The sequence below is a fragment of the Pipistrellus hanaki genome (genome assembly GCF_964339955.1).
Source record: "Pipistrellus hanaki genome assembly, chromosome: 10".
Classification (NCBI taxonomy): domain Eukaryota; kingdom Metazoa; phylum Chordata; class Mammalia; order Chiroptera; family Vespertilionidae; genus Pipistrellus; species Pipistrellus hanaki.
Genome location: NC_140512.1, coordinates 13762248 through 13790148, shown reverse-complemented (window position 1 = coordinate 13790148; position 27901 = coordinate 13762248). Strand labels below are relative to the sequence as shown.

Here is a 27901-nt window from a genome sequence, read left to right as displayed (position 1 = left end):
TTCTTTTAATTTCCTTATATTTAGAAAACAAAATGATTTAAAAATCAATAACATTTAAAACAAAGTCATAAGAATAATAATCCTCAGTTAATTTATTCTCAGCATTTTTTTTACCCTGATTATTTGCCAGTATTTTCATGAATTCAGTTATTCTCTATAAACCTTCATCTAATTCAAAGATATAATCTGCTTAGAAACCTGTAATTTAGAGTAAGTCAGAGTCCTTTTCATGGATTTTTCTAAGTAAAAACAATGACTGTCTATAAATGACAAAACAAAGTGGTATGGCTATAGATTTTATTATACTGCAATTGATTTAAAAAATTTTTGTTAGATATAACATTCCAAGATAACAATTTCTTGGTAAATACTAATTATCGTAAAACTAGAGGCCCGGTGCAGTTTCGTGCACATTGAAAGGAAAGTAATTAGAATTCCTGGGACGGCATGGTGCCGCAGCTCAAAGGACATCTGTGGGGTGGGGAAGAGGGAGGGAAGAAAACTCACGTTCAGGTCTTTCAGCTTGAGGTGCTAGCTTTGGTGCAGGGACTAATGCAGGTGGCGGCTGGTAGTGAGATGGGCTGGACATGCCTTGGAGCCAACCTCCCATGGTCCCTCCCCAGCGGGCCACACCTAGGGCAGTGCCAAGCCTCAAAAAGCATCTGTCGAGTGAGCGGGTTCCTTCTGGCAGGAGGGGCCCCTCGGCCTGGCCTGTGGGGATGGGGCTGAAACTGGCTCTCTGACATCCCCCGAGGGGCCCCAGAGTGCAAGAGGGCACTCTGCAAAGGTGCTGTCGTACAGAGTGTGGAATGCAAATGCAAGTGTGCAGTAAACTAGATTTGGGGCCAACAGTGCTCCAGGAACAACTTAATGCACGGCCAAAGGTGGAATTGCGTGGCCCCGCTAGGAATTGGGCTCCCTCTTCTCTGGTTCCGGGTGCGAACTGCTGCTGCCAAGTCACTGCAGCTCGGCAGCTCCTGTGTTGAGCATCTGCCCCGTGGTGGTCAGTGCATGTCATAGGTACTGGCCCGTCGGACAGTCACTTAGAGACACACACACACACACACACACACACACACACACTAGATAAATAGATAGACAGATAGATGGCATTGTGAGTAATATAAAGTCCATCGGGTATGTCTTTATCCTACAAAGAAAGTAGCAAAGTTGCTGGGTTAAGACTGTTAATCCAGCTTACGTGCAATTAGGTGCAGAAGGCAAGAACAAGTCAGCTGGCAGAAATTTTGAATGTATTGAGATTTAATAGAATGGGGAATATAAACAAAGAAGAACCCATAACTATCTTTTGTTTGCTTGTTTGCATAGCATGTTTGTAGTAGAAATACCTGTCATGCAGGCCTATAGGTCTATGATGATCCTATATATTTTGAGTTATGACTCACACTGGCAATTTAAAACAAACGTCGACTCGCACATGTGCCCATCTGACACTGGCCTCCCATTTAAATTAATTCAAAGACAGTTTCCCGTGATGCCAACATTTGCAATGACTACTAATAAATCACAAGAGACTCTCTAGACAGAGTAGGAATATTCCTACCTGAAGTTATTTTCGGACATGGTCAGTTTTACGTTGCTTTCTCTCAAGTTCGAAGAGCATGTGACGTTAAAGTTGTAAATAATTCATCACAGTGGAGATTAGTGAAGCACTCTGAAAGTGTTTTTACTCTTAATGTGGTATACAGAGACATTAGAATAATAAATTTAATCAATTTACCAGTCATTGTTTTTATCAATGTTGTTATATCATGTTTTTATTGTTTTTATATCATGTCTTTGGTTGTTATATCATGTTATTGTTTATTAATCAATTTATATGTTATTTTAATATACATTACTAATTTTCTTTCATCTCTGACACTTTCATTATAGAGAAAGGGTAATAGCGATATTAAAATATTTCTTCTAATTAATTTCCTTTCGATGTGCATGAATCTGTGCATCAGGCCACTAGTAGGTCTATGATGATCTATATATTTGAGTTAAAATTTGTATAATTCAGGTATCCCAGAGTGGAAGCTTTAAATAATTCTTTAGAGACTTTATATCTTGTTTCCTTTTTGGGTTCCACAAAATTGGGTCATGTCAATTTGATTTTAGTAAGACATACAGAGGCTGGGCCTTTAATGAAAAATTTGAAACCTAGTGTGATAATATTCAATCAAACCCAGGGATCTTCTAAGCTGCTTTCTTGTTTGTTTGGTTTTTGCTTGTTTGTTTGTATGAGGAAAAGATGGAATTCTTCTGAGTCTTTCAAAGTTAATTAGTAGCCCATCTTTAGATATTAGATAACCAAAGTATTTGACCTGAGGTAAATAGAACCAGGTTTGTTCTTATATATCTATGTCCCTTTATAGCTAGCTATTGTAATTGGTATATTGCGACCTTCTGAGAGTCTAATAATTTTCTAGAGCATAAAACTAAATCACCCACATGTAGGGTAAGAGTGTAATATCTAGAAAATTTAATATCATTTAAATCTGCTTTTAGTATCTAATAAGAGGGACTTTTTGTATATTCCTGGGGCATTATTGTCCAAGTAAACTTGTAATCTTCCCAGGTGAAAGCAAAGAAATATTGACTATCTTTTTCTACTATCTTTACTGAAAAATATTGACAGTCACAGGAATGTCTGATAATAAGGTGTGTGGGTTTGGAACCACAGGATGTTTGGGAATAACTAGATTATTTATAACTCTGAGATTTTGTACAGATCTCTATTTTTTGACATTTGGCTACTTTACTGGAAGGAAAGGAGAATTACAGGGGCTCCTACATGGAATTATAACTGGTAACTATTAAAGGAGAAGGGGAAATACCGTCTCGTCCGCAGAGCAGCCCAGTGAGCGGCGACTTGGGAAAGCTGTATCTGTGGCCAAAATGAGTCGGAGAGATGCTCAGAAGGAAGGGTACAGTCCCCAGGTCTTCTGATAAGATAAACTCTTCTTGTTTGGTCCTCCGCACAGACTCCGTGTTTGTGTGACTTCATGGCCTCCCTTTCCTTAGAAAAGGTACCCTGGCCAAAGGGAACGGGATGTCATTGATGTACCTCACCAGCACAGCTTCTGAAGGAACCTGGCCTTTCCGCACTGAGCAATGCATGTAGTAAACAAATATGCATGTTCCGTGGAAGGACACAAGATCCAGGCCTTCAAACATTTGTTTATTAGCCATTTAACCAACATTCTAGTGCTAGGATACTCTAGAGTTGGGGTAGATGGTGTTGGATTGTATTGATAATTTTACCACCAAATTGCTGGGATGTGGTGCTTTTCTAAACTGAAAATAAGCCTGTCAGTTGGCAGTCTTCTTTTGTTGTCCATTTTCTTACTGGAACTAGAAAAATATGTCTTCAGTTATTGCTAATTATTGTTAATATGAAAACAAAGTAATCATTTAACTGGTTTTTATAATCTATGCGATTATATTCTCATACGACTCTTATTATCGTCAACATGTGGTTGAACTGGGATATTTTCACTTTTGGTCACAGCTCATTACTGAAAACTATTATAAGAGAAATGCCCTTGAGTTATGTATTTGTTTTATTGGCATGGTGTCCTCTGATAAGTGGTTTTTCCCTTAAATGAGCACACTTCATTTGCCATCTGTTTCAAATCACTGCAGGATGAAAACTAGTATCTTGAAGCATAAGAACATAATATTTCTTTCCTTTACTGGATTCTGAAGAAGAACATACTGAGCATTATTTACTCTCTCATTCTTTTTAGATTCTCCTTACTCCTTTGGTGAAAACTGACATAAGATGGCCACAAATAAGCCCAAGGGTCAGAATTCTTTGGCCTTACACAAAGTCATCATGGTGGGCAGTGGTGGTGTTGGCAAGTCTGCTCTGACTCTGCAGTTCATGTATGATGAGGTAAGTGCTAATTTTATAATGGATATCAAAGTTTGGGCTTTCAGAGAATATTTCTCTAGCTTAGTTGGTGTTGTTTTGGATTAATTCCTTGAATCTTTGAAAATTATTAATCTTTTTTTTTCCTTTTTAAATTCAGAGCCAACATTTATATACAGATTTATATACCAAGTCAAGAACTCAAGGTTCACAAAAACCTTATCCTTTAAAAAACAAAACAGATCTAGAAACAGTACCTATTTTTAAGCAATCTAACTTGAGCCTTTATTTTTAGAGTTTTAATGGCAATTTTTACCTTGAATTAATAGAACTGATGAATATAGTACCTAATTGAGACTTGAGGTTAACATACATAAGGTGTCCTATAATAACTCCACTTAAAAGATTCTTTATTGTGTATTTGGCATGATATTACCTTCACCATTAAACAGGTAAAGGCTGTATCCCTAAAATGTAATTACTAGACAGTTTATCAGATTTGTGTGCATATAATATATCAGACTTTATCGATCCAGATTTTTTTCCCTGGAAGACTATTATCAAGTCTTAAATAATTTAAGACTTGGTCACCTAATTTAAACATTTATCCTCAATTCTTCTTCTAATAGAAGCAGGGTTTTGTGGTTACTCTTTCTTACCTATTCCTCATAACAGTCCTGCATGGTAGGTAGTGGTATTCCCATTTTACAGATGAGAAAACAAACCCTCAGATAGGTTATTCAACCTGCTTAAATTGGTCTCTTGAAAAAAATCTTGCAGATTTCTACCACCCCTTGTCTCCTTCTATTCATCCTTCTGTACCATATTTTTCATACACACAAACATCTTAAATCCATCAGTTGTCCCACTTGTCAGTGACTATAATAATTTGAACAGAGGGAAATTTGAAATAGTACTTTAAATGAAATTACTAATTTTATCTGTTCAATTCTGTTGTCCATACTATTCATTTTAACAGCTACTTTTCTTTTTTTTTTAATTTATTTTTTATTGATTTCATAGAGGAAGGACAAGCGAGAGATAGAAACATCATTGATGAGAGGGCATCATTGATTGGTCGCCCCCTGCACACCCTCCAGTGGGGATCGAGGCTGCAACCCGGGCATGTATGTGCCTTTGATCAGAATTAAATCTAGGACCCTTCAGTCCACAGGCCAATACTCTACCCACTGAGCTAAATGGGCTAGGGCTCTTCTTTCTTTTTTTTTAAAAAAACCAAAGTGTACAAACTATTTACTTTTGTCAAGTGATAAGAATAATGGTTTCCTTTTTCAAAAATTATGGCTCATAAGACATTTTTCCACAAAGGACTTGCTTTAGGGTCCTAGTTAATATTTTCTTTTTCTTTTTAAAAATCATTGTAATCTTTTAAAAAATTTTATAATTCATCCTTCGATTATAGCTGATACACAGTATTATATTACTTTCACATGTATACCATAGTGAGTAGACATTTAAATAACTTATGAAGTGATCACCCTGATAAGTCTAGTACACCATACATAGTTATTAAAATATTACTGAGTATATTCCCTATGCTGTACTTTACATCCCCATAACTATTTTTGTAACTGGTAATTTGTACTTCTCAATTCCTTTCACATTTTCACCCATTCCACAAACCCCTCTCTGATATAGAAACCATTAATTTGTTCTCTGTATATCTATGTTTGTGTCTGTGGTGTTTGCTCATTTATTTTTTTTATGTTTCGCATATAAGTAAAATCATATAGTATTTGTCTTTCTCTCTCTGACTTCACTTAGAATATTAATCTAAGTGAAGGGTGTTATGTTGTTGCAAATGGCAAGATTTTATTCTCTTTTACGGCTAATATTCTATTATATACTTTATATATATAGATATATATATATATGTATCTATATCTATCTATCTATCTATACACACACACACCACTTCTTTTATCTATTCATCTATCAGTAGACACCTTGGTTGCTTCCATATCTTGGATATTGTAAGTAATGCTGCAGTGAACATTGGGGTACATAGGTCTATTCAAATTAGTGGTTTAGATTTCTTCAGATAGCCAAAACCGGTTTGGCTCAGTGGATAGAGCGTTGGCCTGCAGACTGAAAGGTCCCGGGTTCGATTCCGGTCAAGGGCATGTACCTTGGTTGCGGGCACATCCCCAATGGGGGGTGTGCAAGAGGCAGCTGGTCGATGTTTCTCTCTCATCGACGTTTCTAGCTCTCTATCCCTCTCAATTCCTCTTTGTGTAAAATCAATAATATATATATATATTTTTTTAAAATAGATTTCTTCAGATAAATAACCAGAAATGGAATTGCTGAGGCGTGTGGTAGTTCTATTTTTAGTTTTTTGAGGAATCACCTCCATACTGTTTTCCACAGTTGCTGTACCAATTTAGAATCCTATAACACCAATGCGTGAAGGTTTTCTTTTCTACACAACTTATTGTTTGCTGATTTATAGATGATAGACTTTCTGACAGGTGTGAGGTTGTATTTCCTTCTGGCTTTAATTTGTATTTCTCTGATAATTAGTGACATTAAACATTTTTTTCTTACGTGTGTTGGCTATCTGTATGACCTCTTGAAAAAATATCTGCCCATTTTTTAATTGGATTGTTTGTTTTTTTGGTGAAAAGTTGTTTGAATTTTCATGAATTTTGCATATTAACCCCTTATTGAATGCATCACTGGTCAATATCTTCTCCCATTCAGTAAGTTTTCTTTTTGTTTTCTTAATTTTCTACTAATAATTTTAGTTTGATATAGTCCATTTTTTATTTTGTTTCTCTTGCTTGAGGAGTCATAGCCCCCAAAAATATTCCTAGGACAGATGTCAAAGAGTTTAATGCTTATTATTTTTCTTCTAAGAATGTCATGATTTCAGGTTTCATATTTAAGTCTTTAGCCCATTTTACTTTTGTTTATAGTTTAAGAAAGTGGTCTAGTTTTTGTTTTTTTTCCATGTGTTTGTCATTTTCCTAACATCTATTATTTTTAAAAAATATATATTTTATTGATTTTTTTACAGAGAGGAAGGGAGAGGGATAGAGAGCTAGGAACATCAATGAGAGAGAAACATCGACCAGCTGCCTCCTGCACAGCCCCCACTGGGGATGTGCCCGCAACCAAGATACATGCCCTTGACCGGAATCGAACCCTGGACCTTCCAGTCCGCAGGCCGCTCTATCTACTGAGCCAAATCGGATCTGACCTAGCATCTATTATTGAATGCACTATTTTTACTCCATTATATATCCTTGCCTCCTTTCTCATATATTAGTTGACCATAGAAGCATGGCTGGGCTCTCTATTCTGTTAAATTAATTTTCATGTCTGTTTTTAATGCCAGTACCATGTTGTTTTGATTACAAAAGCCTTGTAGTGTAGTTTGATAACAAGTGGCATGATACCTCAGACTTCGTTCTTTCTCCATATTGCTTTGGCTATATAGGGTTTATTGTGAATCCACATAAATTTTAGGATTCTTAGGTCTAATTCTGTGAAAAATGCCATTGGTATTTTGATAAGGATTTCATAGAATTTGTAGATTGCTTTGGTTGGTATGAATATTTTTAACAGTGTTAACTCTTCCAATCCATGGGCACAGAATATCCTTCCATTTGTTTTTATCTTCTTTTATTCTTTCAGTATCTTCTAGTTTTCCAAGTAGAGGTCTGTTACCTCCTTGGTTGCATTTATTTCTAGATATTTTATTCTTTTCAATGCAATTGTAAATTGTATTGTTTTCTTAATTTCTTTGACAATTTATTATTGATGTATAAATATGCAACCAGTTTCTGAATATTAATTTTGTGTCCTACTTTATGGAATTCATTTGGATGCCTTTTTTTTTCCCTTATCTGATTGCTATGGTTAAAGTTATGGTAATTGTGGGTTTGTCATATATGATCTTTATTATGTTAAGATTTGCTCCCCCTATCCTCATTCATGAGAGTTTCTATCATGAATGAATGTTGAATTCTGTCAAATGCTTTTGTACCTATTGAAGTGATCATATGATTTTTATCTTCCTTTTTGTCTTTTTTAATCCTCACTGGAGGATTTTTTCCCCATTATATTTAGAGAGAGTAGAAGGGAGGAAAAGAGACACAGAAAGAAAAACATTGATATGAGAGACACATCAATTGGTTGCCTCTCACATACACTCTAACCAAGGCCAGGGATGGAGCTGCAACCAAGATACATACCCTTGACAGAATTGAACCTTGGTCTCTACAGTCTGAAGGCCAACACTCTATCCACTGAGCCAAACCAAACAGGGCTTTCATTTTATTTATGTGATGTTATCTATCATGTTAATTGATTTGTTCCATTGAACCAACCTTGCATCCTGAGAATATATTCCACTTGATCACAGTGTCTGGTCTTTTTAATGTATTGCAGAATTCAACTTGCTAATACATTGTTGAGAATTTTCTTCTATGTTCATTAGGATATTGGCCTAGAATTTTCTTGGTCTAATTTTTTCAGAGTATACTGGCCTGGTAAAATGAGTTTGGGAGTCTTTCCTCATCTTTGATTTTTTGGGATAGGTTAAGAAAGATAAATGTTAATTCTTCTTTGAACGTTTGGTAAAGCCATCTGTTCCAGGACTTTTGTTTGTTGGGTGGATTTTGAGTACTGATTTGATTTCATCAGATTTTTTGTTCTTTCCTGATTCAACCTTGGAGGATTGTATGTTTCTAGGAATTTTTACTTCTTCCGGGTTGTCCAATTTGTTGGCATACAAATTTGTTGTTCATAGTATTTTCTTACAGTTCTTTATATTTCTGTGGCGTCAGTTATTGGTTCTCTTTTATTTCTGATTTTAATAATTTTAGTCTCGGTTTTTTCGTGATGAGTCTGGCTAAAGGCTTATTAGTTTTGTTTATGTTTTCAGGGAACCAGTTCTTGCTTTCATAGATCTTTTAATAAAAATTTTCTGCTCTGATCTTATATTTTCTACCCCTTGGTGGTCAGTGCATATCATAGCGAGCAGTTGAGCAGGCTTAGAATATCATTAGCATATTATGCTTTGATTGGTTAAATGGTCGACTGGAAAACCAGATGCTTAGCATATTAGACTTTTATTATAAAGGATATATATAAAAAGTTTGAGGAGAAATCTCAAAATTCGACTTGATTCATTTTGGAGTAAGAAAAGATTTAATGGTACTTTCAGTGTTTACCTAAATATAGACTTACTTTCAAGTTATTTCTTTATTTCCACAATTCTGGCATGAAAATTGATATTTAGAGTCACATAGAAAGGGATTCTTACACATTTAATAAAATACTGGCATACATCTTTTTATAGCATCACGCTTTTCTGCGCTTCACAGGTTTTATGTTTCCCAAATTGTAGGCAAGACCCTTTCCACCAACAGAAAGATTACAACTTGCTTTATTGTGGTTGTCTAGAGCCAAACTTTCAATATCTCTAAGGTATGCCTATACTTATGTAATAGTGTTTGCAGGTAGTGTTTTAAGGGAGAAAAGAGGTACACATTTAAAGCTGTAAACAGCCTAGAATTGATAACTCACCACTCATTTTTTTATAAATGAGGAAGCTGCCAAATTGTCTGACATGAAAACTTAAATTAATACCATCTTTACCATTGGGGAAAACTGAGGGTACAGGACCTCTCTCTATTATTTTGGAAACTTCATGTGAATTTATATTTCAAAATAAGTTTTGAAAAGTAAAGCTAATTTTTAAATGGATTTTTCATTTTTTTTTTTAGTTTGTGGAGGACTATGAGCCTACCAAAGCAGACAGCTATCGGAAAAAGGTAGTGCTGGATGGGGAGGAAGTACAGATCGATATATTGGATACAGCTGGGCAGGAGGACTACGCTGCCATTAGAGACAACTACTTCCGGAGCGGGGAAGGTTTCCTCTGTGTGTTCTCTATCACGGAAATGGAATCGTTTGCAGCCACAGCTGACTTCAGGTATGTCAGGGAGTAATGTTGTCGCTCTGATTGTGTAACAGTTTCTTCCCCAGAAGCAAGTGGACAACGAGAGGTTCTTACTTGGTAGCTTTCACTCTAAATCTGTTTATTCCCTCTTTGAAATGTGGCTCTGTCCACTATATACTTACACTCAGATGCTATCTCAGTTCCAGCTGTATTGGACCTTGAGTTTGTGACAGCCTCGCTATCCAACATTATAGTAGTCTCTTCCTGCATTATAGTAGTATTTCTCTTTGGAATAGAATATTACTACTGCCATAATAGTTAACGTTTGGATCACATAATGGATTTCTGACCCACATTTTAAATTTTTTTTCGTTAGTCACTGTTTTCTCAGGACCTGTGTAGAGTGCTCAGCAGGCATATTGCCATCCTCCTCACACTATAGATATCCTGACAGCATGAAATGAGATTTTTAATAGAAATAATAATACTGTAGATTGGCACACTAGATTATTTTGTATATCTTTTATATCTTATTTACCATTTGCTTAATCAAAATCTGACACCAGTTTGGTTTGATGGAGAGGGGAGTATAGAGGAGAGGGGTTCTCTTTATATCCAAGAGAAATGTAACATAAATAAGCTCCTGAGTAGTCTCATAAATACTATATGCATAATCAAAAGTATTCTTTAATTATATGTTTTTATTTCTGTGTTAAGTACCTGCTTTGGTATGGGGGACACAAAAGAAGTATGTCTTGTTTTTAAGATTCATACAGCTTAGTTGAGTAAGACATGAAACCAAAACCAAGTTAGTGACAAGTAGGAGACATGAACAGTCATCATTACAGAGGATCCAGGAAAGGCCTTCATGAAATAGATGAGCCTGGAAGACAAGAAGGATTTCCACAGTTGAGGAAAGAAATTATTTCAGATGGCTGAGTAAAGAACTGAACCTGGGCCTATACAAAGCATTCCTTTTTATGTACACTTGAAAGTCTCAAGAACTTAAAGGACTCTAGAAAAACATTCTTTACAAAAGCATATCATTGAGAACCTTTTAAAATAATGTGTTTATTTGTAAAATTAAGTTTGTTGATTTCCATAAGGAAGCAGTTTTGTATGCGATAAGGTGCAAAGGATGGCAGATACCGGTAGCTTGTAACTTTGGAAGACAGGTTGAAAGTTACATAAATGTCAGTGCTTACTCATTCAGCAAATATTTGAGTGCTTATTGTGTCATAGCAGGTTCTATTGTAAGTAATGGAATAAATTTTATCATCATAGTTATCAAAGCCAAAGTGGTATTTCAAGGAAATAAGGTATTTTTATGCCAAGAGAAAGACTCTTGGGCTTATGGCTATTACAGTGAATCATTCATTACTCCTCTGTTGTACCTCCAATATGTTGCCCTTCTCTTAAATAACAGTGTCTTAATGACAGACCAGCCATTATTGAAAGGGGATTTTGAGACTGTCAGTAGTCCACAGGATCAAATCTGCAAAGTACACCTTTGTCAGCTCCTTTGTTTAATCTTTGGTCCTCCCCCTACCAAGGTGGAATCCATTGTTTCTTTATCTCTGTTTGTGATGTATTTTCCCCAACTCCAATAGCACTTATACTGAGCTTGATTTATAGGTAAAGATTCTTGAGAGCAGAACTCATTTCTTACCCATGTCTGTGTTCTTAGCACCTGTATTTGGCACAGTTGCTAGCATATCTTTACTAATAAAAGGGTAATATGCTAATTAGAGCAGATGTCTTCTGGACGACTATCCAGATGTCCTTCCGGACAAAGCCATGGCGGTTGTTGCAAGGGCTGGGCCCAGGCTCAGGTAGCTGCAGGTGACTGCGAAGGGCCAGGTTCAGGCCGGCAGTGGCAGCAGCGGAGTAATGGGAGCGGCACCTTCCCCTCATCCACCAGGTCGCCTCCTGCAGAGGGAGGCTAGACTGCGGCTTAGGCCAGGGGCTGAGGCAGATGTGGTTAAGGTTGATCAAGCCAGCAGGGGAGCAAGTTAGGGATGATCAGGCCAGCAGGAGACCAAGTTAGGGTCAATCAGGCTGGCAGGCAGAGGCATTTAGGGGTGATCAGGCAGGTAGGCGAGCAGTTAGGAGCCAGCGGTCCCAGATTTCGAGAAGGATGTCCCACATTGGAGAAGGTGCAGGCTGGGCTGAGGAAACCCAACACCACCACCCACATGCACAAATTTCCTGCACTGGGCCTCTAGGCTATAATAATAAAAGTGTAATATGCTAATCAGATTGGACATCGTTCCAGACAACCTTCCGGACAAAACTGGGGCTGCAAGGGAAGTCCGGGTCCCAGGTGCAGAGGGAACTGGTGCTGGCAGCCGGTGGAAGGAAGGCCTACCCTTGCATGAATTTCATGCATTGGGCCTCTAATAACATACAATGTTTGGTAAATGATAGAAATGTTAGAAGACTCTCTTGTTTTTTTTATTCTCATTTTTCCTGTGTCATAAATGAAGAAGTTGGACCAGTTTGTAAAGGTTCTTTCTTATTCTAAAGTCTCTTTAACTATTTAAAGAGAGCATCACAGTAAGCAAATGTGTATGAATGTTAGACACAGCAATATCTTTCTCTGACATTCAGGAAAGTAGCTAATAAAACCAAATTATTAATAACTTCAAAGAATATTGTCTTCTCACCTCTGAACCCATTATGTCCAAGTTTTCCATGGCCATGTTTCTGAAAGCATTAATCACATTGTAATTTCAATACCAGGTCTTCCTGAAACACCTGACTCATAGTAGCTTTGTAGGTATTTATTAAGAAATAAATTGTTGATTATATATAATATGACCAGAAGTGCTAGAGTCACAAATTAGAGTTACTCTTACAGTCCTGGTGGTTAGTGAAACTGAGTCATAAGTCAGTTATTATTAACACCTTAGTTTAGGCTTTTGTTCACAAAGGAAACTGGGTAAGAAAGTAACAGCAAATTGGTGTTACCAGCACTGGGAAAGATTGTGATTGGCTGAAATCCTCTTCACAGATCCATCAGAAATTTTATATCAGTAATGCTGAGTGTTGAGATGCTTTTTGCAAGAAATCATGTGAGTGGTAGGAAACGGCACTCTAGAACTGTGCAGCTCTGCCTGTCACCCAGATACGGTACTCCATCAATGTTTTTACTTTCCAAAAGGATGTTTAAGGTAACTACAAATCAGTGAAGGATGGAGGTGACTGTATGTGTGGTCCATAGTTTATTCACACTAGAAAAACTAATAATTCGGATCCAAAGAGTGTCCTGCAAGCATTGAGTCGGTGTTTATCACTTCATCAGTAATCAGGTGAATGTAGTACTAATGATGCTAAGACACACACTTTTTACATTTTGTCATCTAAAATCAGGGCTGCGTCATATTGTATGACATCTTAATTGCAGCAATTTTTCTTAGTAGTGCATGAAGTAAATAATGCGTATCATTAGTGACTTCTTAAATGTGCGTGTGTCTGTGTGTTAAGTATTACCCAAATTTATAAATGAAGAAACTGAAGCACACAAAGGCTCAGTGACCTCCTACCTGGTCGTGCAGTTAGGAGTGGCAATGCAGTTAAAAGCCAGGAGGTCCCTATTCTTGCTTTTAAAAACTACAATACTGGCTCTTGTTAAACAAATAATGCCTCTTTTATCACAACATATGGCCATCCCATTTCATATTGTTAAAATGGAATATGGCGAATTTTCTTTATAAAATGCAGCCCTACCCTGACTGGTTTGGCTCAGTGGATAGAACGTTGGCCTGTGGACTCAAGGGTCCTAGGTTCGATTCCAGTCAAGGGCATGTACATTGGTTGCTCATCCCCAGTGTGGAGTGTGCAGGAGGCAGCTGATTGATGTCTCTTTCATCGATGTTTCTGGCTCTCTATCCCTTTCTCTTCCTCTCTGTAGAAAAACCAGTGAAAATATATTTTAAAAAATAAAATATTTATAAAAATAAAATAAAATGCAGTCCTTTTCCTTCCTGTGTATTTTTTAATGTATTAAACATTTTTTTGTAAAGCATTGTTTTTAAACTATGTAATTAAAGTATTTTATGACATCATATTGTATCACTCGTTATCTTGTTACTACCAATCCTAACCGTCAGTTGAAACAACTAATTGAAAACATTTTTTCAGAAAGGTAAATGTCTTTATATGATCAACACTTTTTCTCCCACCTTTCTTTTACCTCATCTTCTCCCACAGGTTTGCTCTGATGACTATAACTAGAATAAAGAGGTTTCCCTCTGCCAGTTTGTAGTTTTGCCATGCAGGGGAAATGTCCTGTAACGTGGAGACCCTCACCATAATGCCCAGTGGACACCTTGGTGTTCATTCCATATCAGAGGTAGGGGTCTCTTGTGATGAATAACTTTTGGGAACTAAACCTTTTTGAACAGGGTTTGTTCCGCTAGACTTTCCATTATGGGAGGCCCCATAGTATCTAGTGTAGAAGTTGTGTGTTAGATTTCTCAAACTCATATGCTCCTTCTACTTAACTGCGACTCAGCAAATAACATAAGTTCTCTGTGCCTCATTTTTCTTATCTGTAGTAGGATGACAATACTAGTGCTAACTGTAGGTTAGGGGTGAGGATTAAATGAGATAATATATGTGAACCATTTAAAACATTTAAAGCACCTGCTCCATTGTGAGCACTCAAAATTATTTAGCAGATGCTAAGAGGCACAAAATAAACTAATCTGAAAATAAACCATAACAAAGATTGATGCTGTCAAACATCACGGTAAGATTCCTACAAAATCAGATGCATGTGCTACTCTGTCATTCTAATAATCCTACAAAATCAGATGCATGTGCTGCTCTGACATTCTAATAATCGCCTTAATTTTCTGATTTTCTCTTAATCTATTTACATTTCTATAGTTTCAATGTCTCTTGATTTCAAAGGAGAAGCATCTGTAAGATAGTAAGCTAGTAAATCTAGGTCTCACAAATTTCTTTTGTTTGTTGATTTAACAAGAAAATACCTTTCTCTAATTGATTAATAATAATCCATAAGAGTAGCTAGCATTTACTGAATATTTACTGTCTGCCAGCACAATTCTAATCACTGTATGTTTAATTCTCACAGCAATTGTATAAAGAAGATATCATTGTAGTCCTACTTTACCAATGAGAAAACTGAGGCAAAAAAAAAAAAGGGCTGTGTTCAGAGTCGCATGACTAGGAAGGGCAGAGCCGTGATATCTTTAAAATTGGCGGTGGTGGCACTTTCAAAGCTGAAAACTTATCTCTCAATGCAAAATCTATACCCAGGAGCTGGCTTCCAGATATTCCCAGCTTGTGTGGGGCTTTAAAAACATTTAGTTGGACCTTTGATATGGTGTGATAACAATGGCACTCTCTCCATTTGTGTCCTCCTCCAAAATCCCATGACCCCAGTTTAATCATTTGAAAAGCATCAGACAAATCCTAACATATTTTTCTACAAATTACCTAACCAGCGCTCTTCAAAACTGTGAAGGTCATCAAAAACAAGGAAGGTCTGAGAACTGTCACGGCCACGTGGAAGCTGAGGAGATAGGATGACAAAAGGTCACGTATCCTAGATGGGTTTCTGGAAAGCGTTCAGGGAGAAGTTGCATTTGATACTTCCATTTCATACCTCATCTGCCATATTGTATACTGTCTTCCTTGGGGTATTTTTCCTTTTTTCAGTTAAGTTGAATGTGTAACTTAAATGGTTGATGGTAGAATAAGGAAGAAGTGTTGCACACTTTCTACCATAGAATAAATGAGCTGATTGTTATTATGCAGAAACAAATAAGTGCCAAAAGCAGGTGGTATTTTAGCTATTTTAACAAGTACAGTTAATGTTTCTCATTTTCTCTCATCCAGGGAGCAGATTTTAAGAGTAAAAGAAGATGAGAATGTTCCGTTTCTGCTGGTTGGTAATAAATCAGATTTAGAAGATAAAAGGCAGGTTTCTGTAGAAGAGGCGAAAAACAGAGCTGATCAGTGGAATGTTAACTATGTGGAAACATCTGCTAAGACACGAGCTAATGTTGACAAGGTAAAGGTGGCTTGCTGTACTGCATGTTAAAAATAGGTTGATTTTATTTCACTCTGCTCCATTTTGTCCAGAAATTCTGAGACCTTCAAATCACAATTTAATATGTGTTGATTTTCTTGTCGGCCCTGAATGCTCGAGTGCAACATGTTAGGGATCTCTTACTTCCCTTTGTCCCTTGGTTTCCAAGAGACATTACAACAGAAGACACCATAGTAAATGTATTTTTTGTTGTTGTCGCACTGCTAGGATTCCTGGCTTGAATTCTTGCCTTTTTTTTTTTTTTTTTTTTCTTTCTTTTTTCCCTTAATTGGCTGGATGATTTAGAAGGAATTGTATAAGTCCACCTGTCTGGCCCCATTTAAGTGTCAAAAATGAAGGAGCACTAGATTAGAGGATCTTTAAATCCTTGTATAACTCTATTTCCCATCCTCAACCTCTGTTTTGCCCTGAGGGGAAAGGGAAACCACCTACCTTCTTTCCTTATAGTCCCACTTTGTTCAGACTGGTCTTTCCTGGAGACTAGGTGAGGAACTCCGTACCTGGTTTCTAGGAGCCCTCCCAGGGGCATTTCATCCTGCTGCCAGCGATTGTCTCCAGTATTTAGGCAAACTGCCTGTTGGGCTGAGGCAGTACAGGTTTTAGAGCCCTTTTCCAGCCACCATCTAGGCCCCACCAGTGCCTACAGCACTTGATAAACAGATTCTGCCCTAGCTGGTTTGGCTCAGTGAATAGAGCGTCAGCCTATGGACTGAAGGGTCCCTGGTTCAGTTCTGGTCAGGGGCACAAGCCCAGGTTTGGGCTCCATCCCCAGCAGAAGGCGTGCAAGAGGCAGCTGATCAAGGATTCTCTCATCATTTATGTTTCTCTCTCCCCCCCTTTCTAAAATAAATAAAGATAAATATATTTAAAAACATAGATCTCGGGGAGATAAGAGATCAACCAAAGGACTTGTATACATGCATATAAGTACAACCAATGGACACAAAACTCTGGGGAGGGAGGGTATGTATGGGGGGGGGCAATGTTAAAATATGTACACAGATAATTTAATAAAAACATAGATTCCTGGTTCTTACACACACACACACACACACACACACACACACACACACACACACCCCAGGGATTTTGATTGCTCTGGTTCAGGGTGGAACCTTGGGTTTACATACTGGTTGTCTCCCAGGTGGTGCAGACTGGACTGTCTGAGAACAGCGCTGCTCTAGATGGCCCATGTTCTAGGGAACTCTGCTTGTGCTTGTAGAGTCACAGCCCCGATTCAGAATTCAGAAGGTTAAAAACATTAGATGTTTTTGTTCATTTATTGTAGGTCTTAAGACAGTGTCATTACTGTCTCAAGCTGATCAAAATTTTTTAGTCACATGGTGAGATTCCTATAGATCCAAGATATGTGTACAAAATGAATGCTATAAAATTTCTACTCAGTATACAAGTTTTCTCTAAAGTTATGGCCAATGTTTTTTAAAATATTAATGAAAATAGGTTTTAAGGTGGTATGTTTGGGGTTTTGAAAGGCAGTATTGCACACTATCATAGCATTAGTGTAGTATACCTTGTTTTCTCCTCACTGATGTTTTGAGCAGGTTGTAGAACATACTCTAAACCGTATTGTCTGGTTAAGTGAAAAAGTATCATGACTTGTCACAAAAAAACAGATGCTGTCTCCCTACAAATCGCCTGTCCTCATCTGGTTTCCAAATGGACCATTGAGTAGATGCTTCCAAGAGGCAGATTTTAAACTCTCCATGTGAATCCACCCTGTGAAAAGCTTCCTGACCATCGGAGTTGTTGAGCTAGAGCCTGGCCTGATCCAGGAGGCTCTGCCTGTGACAGAGGAATTTAGAGGACCCTCTGACAGACCTGCTTGTGTGCCAACTGGGTGCCAGGTTCATCTGAGGACATTCTTAATACCCTTCTAGCTAAAGGCTTTGCCTTTTTAATATTATTTTTTCATTGTACATGAACATGCTTATTGTGCAAAAAAAAATTCATAATTTGGACGGAGAAATATGAGGGAAAAGTGGTCGCTCTTCACCCAGATTCTATCCTCTCCCCTTCCTGTGGGTAACCACTGCCAACATGTATGTATCTCTCCAGACGTTTGCTTGCATTTGTAGGCCAGCATACAGAGTCTAAGGGAGAGGGTGTTCGCTTGCTTTTCCCCATATAAATAGGGTTTTTACAGTATGTAGTAAATAAGTGTATAGTGTGCTTATATATTGTATGTATAGCATTTCTGTGTATGAAGATAGACAATTTCTGTGGTTTGTTTTTAAATTGTACGACAGATAGGGCTTGTAGTTCTGTCCATGTCATTATATATAAATGTACTACATTCTTTTTAGATCTTCAAAGTGTTCCATAATTAGGCTTTTTCATAATTCAGATGTAATCCATTGAGTTTTATCTTTGGAGCTGTCGTCACTTTTATCTTAAAAATTGGAATGGAAAGATAAGGTTATATTATGTGAACATTTTTACCAAAAAGTGTAATTCAGAAAATTTTCCAGTTTTTACATTTTCCCAATATATGTAGAGAAGTAGACTTTAGTTTTCCTCTTCCTATGCTCCCCAAACAGCCCTTAAATATTTATTCTTAGATTATGTCTAAGGGTTACTGCTGTGATCCTGAGAAGTAACAAGCTCATACTGTTTGATTTACTTTTTTTTCTTCTTTCTAGGTATTTTTTGATTTAATGAGGGAAATTCGAGCCAGGAAGATGGAAGATAGCAAAGAAAAGAATGGGAAAAAGAAAAGGAAAAGTTTAGCCAAGAGAATCAGAGAAAGATGCTGCATTTTATAATCAAAGCCCAAACTCCTTTCTTATCTTGACCATACTAATAAATATAATTTATAAGCATTGCCATTGAAGGCTCAATTGACTGAAATTACTTTAACGTTTTGGAAATGGTTATGTATCACTAAAAGCATGAATTGGAACTGCACTGAAAGTCAGATTCGCTTTAAAAAGAAATTAAGGTGGCTTCTCAAGAAGCAAAGTTCAACTCCTTTCATAATTGCCTACATTATCACGATCCTGAATGGAACATATGAGCTTGTGTTTTGAGGGCAGTCTTTACTAAACTGTTAAAGGGGTGTGCTGGGGTGGAGAGTGGGAGGTAAAGCTATTTTATATCATTTTACTGCCTTGAAAATGACAATTGTGAATGATAGTTAAACTGTACCACTTTTTTTAACCATTATTATGCAAAATATAGAAGACAAGTTGTTGGCATGATTGTTGCATATAGTTATGAGAGTAATTTATCTGTGAACCTGCATTAATTACCTGGTGATTGACCTAGAAGAGTGGTGTAAACTTGCACATGGACATTTATTAATATGCCTTAATTTAGAAACTAAAAAACACCCAGTGACATCATTCTGGGTGTGTCCTCCTTGGTGCCATGGACCATTACCCATGTGTCCTGGTGAGAGATTCTATACCTGGTAAGGAAGACAAAGTTTCTTGAGAAATAACTGTCTGCTAGGTAGTCTGTTCAAATTTAAAATGTGTGCCATACTCTGGTTCTTCAAAGTAAGGTTCCGGAGCTCCTGAATGCTTTTAATTAACAATATGGGAGTTTAAAGCAAAGGGCCAGCATATTCCTATAAGATAATTTTAGACTATGAGGATTCAACACCAGTTATATTTTAGTGAACCCTCTTTTTCTTTAAGATGCTAGTTGCTGGAAATCCCTTTCTGCAGTGGTAAGCATGTTAAGGTTTTTATCTCCTTGGAGCAACCACAGGAAAAACATCAACAGTACTAACGCATTTTGCGCTAGAACTTTGGGGAAATATTCATGCTTGCCACCTGTAAATTTTTTTTTTCCATCCTCACCACAGGATATGTTTTTATTGATTTTTGGAGGAAAGAAGAGGGAGGGAGAACCATTGATGTGAGAGGAAAACATCCATCAGCTGCCTCCCATGTATGTCCTGACAGAGAATTGAACCTGCAACCTTTTGGTGTACAAGATGACACTCCGACCAACTGAGCCACCCACAGGGCACCACCTGTTAATTTTTAAATTTGTACTCATAAGATTACATTCTGGCTATATGGGCATTATTAGGTGTATTTGTCTCCTGTTTGTGTTCATAATGAAGAACTCTGTAGCTATATTTTCCTTCAAGTTAACATCAAGCAACCAAGCCTGAGTACAGTGCAGAAAAGCAGCATACACACAGGTTAAACCTTGGCCCATGTCACCATTATGTGTACACCCACTGGAAGAATTCTAGCATGCTATTTAGGAACATAATTTCAGTGGGAAATCTACCACTGTCAGATTTTTCTTTTATATTTTGAAACAGAGCTAAGACAATTGATTCACAGAGCTTTTTTCTCCTTTTTGTGTTCAGTCCTAATTTCAATAGTTCAGGCATTCCAGGTAACAGATGTGTAAGTAAAGTTAATGAAAATAGGCTTTTTAGAAACTCAGCTCTTTGGATATTGCACCTGGCTTGTTATGTTCAATATTTGTCCTTAAAGGGTTTGAGATGTACATCTTTTATTTGGTGTTTTTCATAGTCTATGCCATGTCCGAATTAAAGTACCAATGTAACACCGGCCCTGTGGGCCCTGCGCTCTCCATGTGTACTCATTGTGGTCTTATTTAACCAGGGGGCCTAACCACTAGCATTGTGACTTTGCTTTGAGACCTTCCCTCTCCTGGGTACTGAGGTGCTATGAAGCCAACCGACAGACATGTCACATGTCTCAGGCTGATGCCACTACCCAGTTGCTTTATTTGCAATTTGAGCCATTTAAAGACCAATAAACTTCCTTTTTTTAAAAAATGTTTGTGGTGTTACTTGATGTTTACAATATTACATGTAAAATACAGATTTATCAACCCCGGGTATCTTTACCAGAGATTTAGAAAACAGATCTTTTGAAGTATCTGTTTAGAGACTTTGTATAATACCAGATTTCCTAAATAAGTGTTATCCTTGCTCAGGTTTAATGAAGGCTCAGAAATGGAAGACTCCCACGTGCACAATTACATAGGAGATCCTCAAGCTGCCGTGAAATTCACTAAAGTGGGCATTAGTTTTAGAATACTTTAAACTCTAGAATGAATATAGTGACAGCTTCATTTTCCTGTGCAAATCAGACTGACCCCCAGAGACTATTTCCAAGTTGTTGCTGGAGTAACCACCCTGTTACCATTTCACCAAGCTTCTGGCCATTCTCACATTCGGCGTCTGGTGAGAGCTGGAGGCCTGTTAACTATCCAACAGCCAGTGGGTTAGAAATGATTGGTCCAATGTGGAGCACAGTCTTTCAAAATTCAGTTCACTTTATCACTTAAGCAGTGCCAGAACGAGCCCATGCAAGTTGTAATTGGCATAATTTTAACCTCACTGTATGGATTAATTTTTAACACCAATAAGGAGTCTGATGTTAAATGTGTACCAAAGGTTAGGTTAATTTAAGCTGAATCAAAATGTAATGTCTCACGTTTTTATAACAAGGACAGAAAACTTAAAAATTTGACAACTTTATATTACTACCTGACAAATACTATCAAAACATTTCCCAAAAGTTTTCAAAGTAATTTATTTAAGTACTAGAAATCTTTTAGCAGATACTTTGGAAGTCAGAAGGGGCAGGTCCATAAGAGGTCTTCGTGCCTTTAGTTTTGAGTATGTTTTTATGGACCACCTATTGTGGGCATTACTGGGAATCCAACAGGTCTGGTGAAGGACATGAGTCACGAGCCACATGCATTAGGAGAGAAAATGAAGGTAAGAGATTAAGTTTAGTTCTCACTATGGGCTAAACCCACTTCTTAGGATTTTCAACCCTAACAATAATGGCAGCAAACACAGTGCATCTAATATCAAGATTATTTACATACACTTAAATTTCATAACACTATGAAGTAGGTGCTATCGTTAACCCCTGTTTGGCAGGTGCAGAGCAGTTGAATAGCGTTCCCAGGGTTACAAAGCTAGTAGCAGCGGTTATTAACTGGAATTGGAAGCGAAGTAGTCTGGCCCTCACATTGCTCTTTACCACTGCAGAGTGGAGCCTAGAGTTAATTACGCAGCAGCCTGTACGAAGGTGGGAAATGCCCGATTTCCCCAAGGCTGCGACCACTTGTTCAGTGATTGTCTTCGAAGAGCTCGCAGAGGTTGCTTTGCAGGGAAGAGGCCTCTTGTGTGGACAGCCTGGTTGTGAACAGATCAGATGCTGGGCTGGTGCAGAGCTCAAATGTAGAGCCGGGCCTTGCCGCGACTTTTCCATGATCTCAGTAAAGAGGCGGCATTCCCCTGGCAGGCCAGCAGCTTTCATCCCATTTTTAACTGCGGAATAACTTCCTGTTCCTAGCCTTTGCCCCAGCAGTCCTGCCTGCAGCTGTGGTGGACTACTGATGCATGGCAAGTGGGATGGGAGGAAGGTTAGTCATCTGCATTCTCCATCTTTACAGAAACTCCATTTCTGGGGTTAGAGAGGGGGCAGGGCACTGCACCTCTGTTTAAAAGAGGCTGCAAGACCTGTGATTCACTTGCATCGTTAATATGGCAGTGTTTCCCAAACTTCTCTCATGATGAGAATCACCTGGTGGAGTTGTTAAAACACAGATTCCTGAATCCCAACTAAGAAGTGCTAAACTAGGATTTTTGGGAACATATAGGTAAAATTGCATACCTAACTTAGTGCTCTGTATATAACATGTGTCTTAGAGCACTATTGGAGGGTTGGTGTAAAGATTTGTTAAAAAAAAAAAAAAAGGGGGGGGGGTGGTGGTGGTGGCATAAGAAGCCTTCAAACCAGAAAAGAGAGACAGATTCTGTGAATAGTGTAAGGCCACATAGGAAGTGCTATCACGGTGTGAAAAAGCCCTGTCAGGACTGACTCCTCAAAAAGCGGGGAGTCACTGAGTCATGCCCATGGAGCAATGTTACCCATGTAGCTTTTTACTAGAGAAAATGTAGTTATTCATAAGAGTAAAGAAAGCGATAGTATAATAGACCCCACCGTGTACCTTTCATCCAGTTTCAATAGGTTTTCATATTTTCCCAAATGTTTTCATCTTTTCCCCCAACTATACTTTTCCTTGAGTATTGCAAAGCATCTCCAAGGAATTATATCACTTTACCCATAATTACTGGCATCATTTCACCTATAAATACTTCAGTATGCACCTTCAAAAGGTCAAGATGATTTTTGTTCATAAACATATCACATCTAACAAAATTAATATTTTTAATATTCTCAAATACCCAATCTATATTCAAGTTACTAATGTTTTCTCAAAATATATATATATATAGTTTGAATCAGGGTCCAAATATATCCACATGTATTTTATTACATGTTTAAGTTTTTTAAATAAGTTTTTGTGTTAGAATTTTAGATTTACAGAAAAGTTGCAAAAAATATACTACTGTTAACACACTCAGGGCACGCTTATCACAACTAATAAATTAACATTTGTACAAAAGACAATTAGTTAAACCACAGATGTTATTAACATTCACCAGTTTTTCCAGAAAATTTTTTCTGTTTTGCAGTCCAATCCAGAGTCCGCATTGAACTTAGTCTTCATATCTCTGTAGATTCCGCCGGTCAATGACTATTCCTAGCAGAGATGAACTGAAAGCATGTGGCCTGGGACACAGAGACAGTAAGTGTGAAAGGCCTGCCCACCTTACCCTCAGCAGCTACATGCCTAAATCCCACTCCTGCCCACCTCAAACACCCCTCCTCTTTGCAGTTGTAGGCAATTGAAATACAAAAAAAGTGGGTCTTATATTCAAAAGCTATGCAGTTGTTGGCCATTGTACGGGAAACACACATCTTGTTGGGCACTTTGGCAGGATCTATGAAAATATAAAAAGCATATACCTTCATGCACAACATTTACTTTTTCTTGTCTCTCTAAAGCAGCGGTATGGGACTTTGTTTTTTCTGCCAAGGGCCATTTGGATATTTATAACATCATTCGTGAGCCGTACAAAATTATCAGCTTAAAAATTAGCCTGCTATTTGGTCAGGCTTCTAATTCACTCACCCCTGATGCCTTGGGCAGGGCCAGACTAAAGGATTTCTCGGGGCCTTCTGCAGCCACGGGCCACACGTTCCTCACCCCTGCTTTAAAGAAACAATTGCAGAGTCATGTACAAGGTGTGGTTCATTGTAGCAGGTTCCTAGAGGAACACTAGCCACTCCCTCGGTGCCTAGCAACAAAGGAATGACTAAGCAGAATGTATCATAGTCATACAATGAATTACTGACTGTGCAAGTAGTTTAAAGATGACTAAAGATGTTTATCAGCATAGGAGAGCACTTTTCAACCTGGGTGCGACAAGAAGTTTTAAAACATGAAATAACTGACTGTTTAGTCAGGGTGCTGACCTCTCTTCCATGAGATCATCATATTTAAAAATGACAACAGTCAACAATGGCCACCCAATGTGAATGAATCAAAGTTATACCTTTTTTTGTCAGATTAGCAAAAAATATATTTTTTGGTGTGCTACAGAATTTTAGTAGTTTATGTATGCCATGAGAAGGGTCCCATGTTTGATTCCAGTCAAGGGTATGGACCTTGGTTGCGGGCACATCCCCAGATGGGGGGTGTGCAGGAGGAAGCTGATTGATGTTTCTAACTCTCTATCCCTCTCCCTTCCTCTCTGGAAAAAAAAAAATCAGTAAAATATATATATTTTTTTAAAATGAAGCATCAATGATGGGAGAGAATCACTGATCGGCTGTCTCCTGCATCGGCCCCACACTGGGAATCAAGCCCACAACCTGGGGCATTAATTTCCCAACTGGAAATTAATCTGTGACCTTCTGGTTCATAGGTCAATGCTCAATCTCTGCCCTATCAGCTAGGGCAGTCAACTGACTTTTGACAAAGGAGCACAGGCAATCTGATGGAGGGAAGAGAGTCTCACCCTGGCCGGGTAGCTTAGTTCAGTGGTCAGCCACCTGCTGCTCACAGTTTGTAATATAAATGAGCCAAAGATGACCTGACCTCCCTAGGTTGTTCATTTCTTCACTGTGGACCAAGACCCACTAGCTCAAAAGCCTGCCAACGCGTGTAACTCAAATTTTTATACATCAAACTACTTTTAAAATAGTTCCCCCAAAACAGATGTTAGCCATTTAGAGCCTTCCTGCTTTGTGCATCCTGAGAAAAGTGGCTCACCTCATGTCTGCCAGCCATAAATATGAGAGAGCCTAGTAGTTAGAAGACCCCAAGCTGCCCTCTGCCCCAGAGACTCCTCATGCTGCTGAGAAACTCCTCCCAGCCATGCGAGCCCCTCTCCATGTCCCCTATGCCCCGGGATTCCCTTGCCTTCCTCCCCTTTCGGATGGTGGCCACCATTCTGGTGGTCTCACGCTATGGGTCTGTACGATGGGGACTTCCTTTCCCATGCAACCCTGTTCAAGCACAACCTTGCTAAAGCGTGTGTGTTATCACTTATGATGGTCATTTTTTTTTTACCAGCCCCCCAAAATCCCTGGAACCTCCACACTCTGTCCCTGCCCATGCCCCACTTCCTCCTTCCTGGGACTGCAGCTCAGGACAGGGTGAGGGGCCTCCTCAAACCCAGCCCTGGTCTTCCGGGTGAATCCTTTGGTCCATCGGAGACAGCAGAGGAGGGAACACACTGAGAGGAGGGGGGAACACACGGAGAAGAGGGGGTGGGATGGATACCTCGCTGGGGCTTGGGGAGACAGCCCTACGGCCTCAGATCCTAGCGCTTGGAAGAGACAGTTTTGGGGAAATGGTCAGGGTGTTATTAAGAAAGGATATCCTCTTGATGAAATAAGCCAGACAGAGAAAGACAAATATGGCACGGTATGACTCATATGTACAATCTTTAAAACACACACACACACACACACACACACATGCACATCGAACTCATAGAAACAGAGAGTAGCAACGTGGTTGCCGGAGTCTGGAAGAGGGTGAGATAGGGAAAGGTTGGTTAAAGGGTACAAACTTCAATGATACGGTGAGTAGGAGGCTCTAATGTAAAACATGGTGACTGTTGCCGAAAACCCTGTATTGTTTCATTGAAATTTACAGAGAGTGAAAAGACAAATATGTGGGGTGATGGATGCATTGATTAGCTAGATAGGGGCGTCTTTTCACAACGCGTATGTATGTCAAACCACCGTGATGTGCGTGTGAAATAGACTGCAATTTGATGTGCCAATTTACCGCAGTAAAGCTGGAATTTAGGGCCACATCTGGCCCCATCTGTTCCCTGTGCTCAGCACAGAGGCTGCGGGGTAGAGCCTAGGATCCAGGTTCTCCTGCATCCGGGAACACAGCCTCCCGAGGGCTGGGACCTCGCTGTCTCATTCATTCCTGTATCTTCAGCACTTGGCACGGGGCCTGGCTCAGAGCTGGCCCTTCTTCATACAAAGAAAGGAAGGAAGGAAGGGAGGCCTGACCTCTTTTCAGGGCCCCTCCCCCACGCTGGGCTGAGCCAGGTTCTATTTCCATCCGAGGAAAACACCTCGGCCTTCTGGGCCCGAAGAGTACTTGATACAGACACTGCCCTCCCCGCCGCCCTGCCCTCCAGAAATCCCTGCGGACAGATGCCTGCCGTGCAGGAATGCCCAGCCTGCCTCTGGCTGCAGACCCACATTTCTCCCTGTCTGCTGGCCATCTCCACGGGCCCGCGGAGCCAGCCTGGCATTCAGCCTCCCTATAAGTTCCACTCTGGCCAAGCCCCCCTCCCCTAGGCACACCTCGGTTGGTTGAACCGACTTCTTGGTTTTCCAGGGAAAAGCCCTCCCCAGCCTTTCCTCTCTTTGCCGCCTGAAGCCCACGCATCCTTCCCAGCAGAATCCAAAGCCAGATCCCTCAGCGGGGCCTTCTCCCCCCCTGCCCCTCTTCGCCCTGCCCCACGCACAGCCACCGCAGCTAGTGTGCACGGCTGGGCCCGCTTTGAAACCGAATTCAGGAGGGGGTGGTGCCTCAGCCAGGCGCTTACATATGGTCACCCCTCTGGGCACTGGCCTAAGCTCACGTCTCACCTCAAGTGCCATCGCTGCAGATAGTTTCCAAGTCTCTGGTGCCAGCCCGGACCTCTCCTGACCTGGGCACTGGATGGTGTGATGTCCTCCTTCTTTCACTCAAGAAAACGGGCCTCTCCACTCCTCGGAGGGGGTCTCAGGGAGAATAAACCAGTGAGAGACAAGCCCCCACTTCTAACCTGTCAGCCTGGAGGGTGGCAGACCAGCCTGCCCACCTCCCCCAGCAGGAATGGGAATGTGCTGAGTGACAACCGAGCCCCTTAAAGTGAATGGTCCAGGTGAAGCTTTGAGACCCACGAGTCGCTACGTTCCCGCCTCAGGGAAGAGCTGAAAGAGGACCCCAGAGCAGTAGGCCGTGGTCCGGGAGGACTCCATCTGGGAGGTGGCTTAGAGAAACCGTCTGACACCCTCTTTTCTCCTTCCTTTTTCTTTTCTTTCTTTCTTTTTTTTTTTTTTAAATAAATCTTTATTGTTCCCTTTATTACAAATGTTCCTCTTTTTTTTTTTTTTCCCCTTCCATTGCTCCCCTCCACCAGGTTCCCACCCCACCCTCTGCCCTTTCCCCACCCCCCATTGTCCTCATCCATAGGTGCACAGTTTATGTACAGTCTTTTCCCACACCACCCACTCCCCCTTTCCCCTAGAATTGTCAGTTAACTCCCCTCCCATACCTCTGATTCTACTGTTGGAGCTAATTTAGGCCTTCTGGACCCCAGAGTTCACAAACCACTGTATGAAAGGCTTACCTCTCCACACTCATCTCTCATGGCACCCTTTCTCTTCAACGTCTCCCTCCAAGTCTTTGCACATGCTGTGTCCTCTGTCCAGAACATCCTCTCTGCTCCTTGTCCAGCCCTGCCACCCACACTTCCACCAGGCTGTTTGCTACCCGTCCTTCTCATCTCAGCCTAGATGTCATTTCCTCTAGGAAGCCTTCCTGAACCTCAAAAATTGGTTAAATATTCTTTACAGATGCATAGTAAAGGATGTAGGAATGAAAGTGA

General features: G+C 39.5%; 1 protein-coding gene and 1 long non-coding RNA gene across 2 annotated transcripts in view; one reads left to right on the top strand and one right to left on the bottom strand.

Moving 5' to 3' along the window:
* RALA (RAS like proto-oncogene A) overlaps positions 1-20680 on the top strand; it is a 30026-nt gene extending 9346 nt beyond the window's left edge. Inside the window, exons 2-5 of the mRNA XM_084896430.1 lie at positions 3756-3904; positions 9637-9845; positions 15681-15855; positions 18555-20680. Coding sequence (XP_084752556.1) covers positions 3791-3904; positions 9637-9845; positions 15681-15855; positions 18555-18677 — 621 coding nt within the window. The 5' untranslated portion in view covers positions 3756-3790 and the 3' untranslated portion in view covers positions 18678-20680. The remainder of the gene's footprint in view (positions 1-3755; positions 3905-9636; positions 9846-15680; positions 15856-18554) is intronic.
* A 2503-nt stretch (positions 20681-23183) lies between these two features.
* Positions 23184-27032, bottom strand: LOC311628778. The gene is made up of 3 exons (XR_014796068.1): positions 26898-27032; positions 23905-23981; positions 23184-23501 (listed from the first exon to the last, which is right to left on the bottom strand). It is a non-coding gene; the product is annotated as an uncharacterized lncRNA (long non-coding RNA).
* Between the last annotated feature and the right edge of the window lie 869 nt (positions 27033-27901).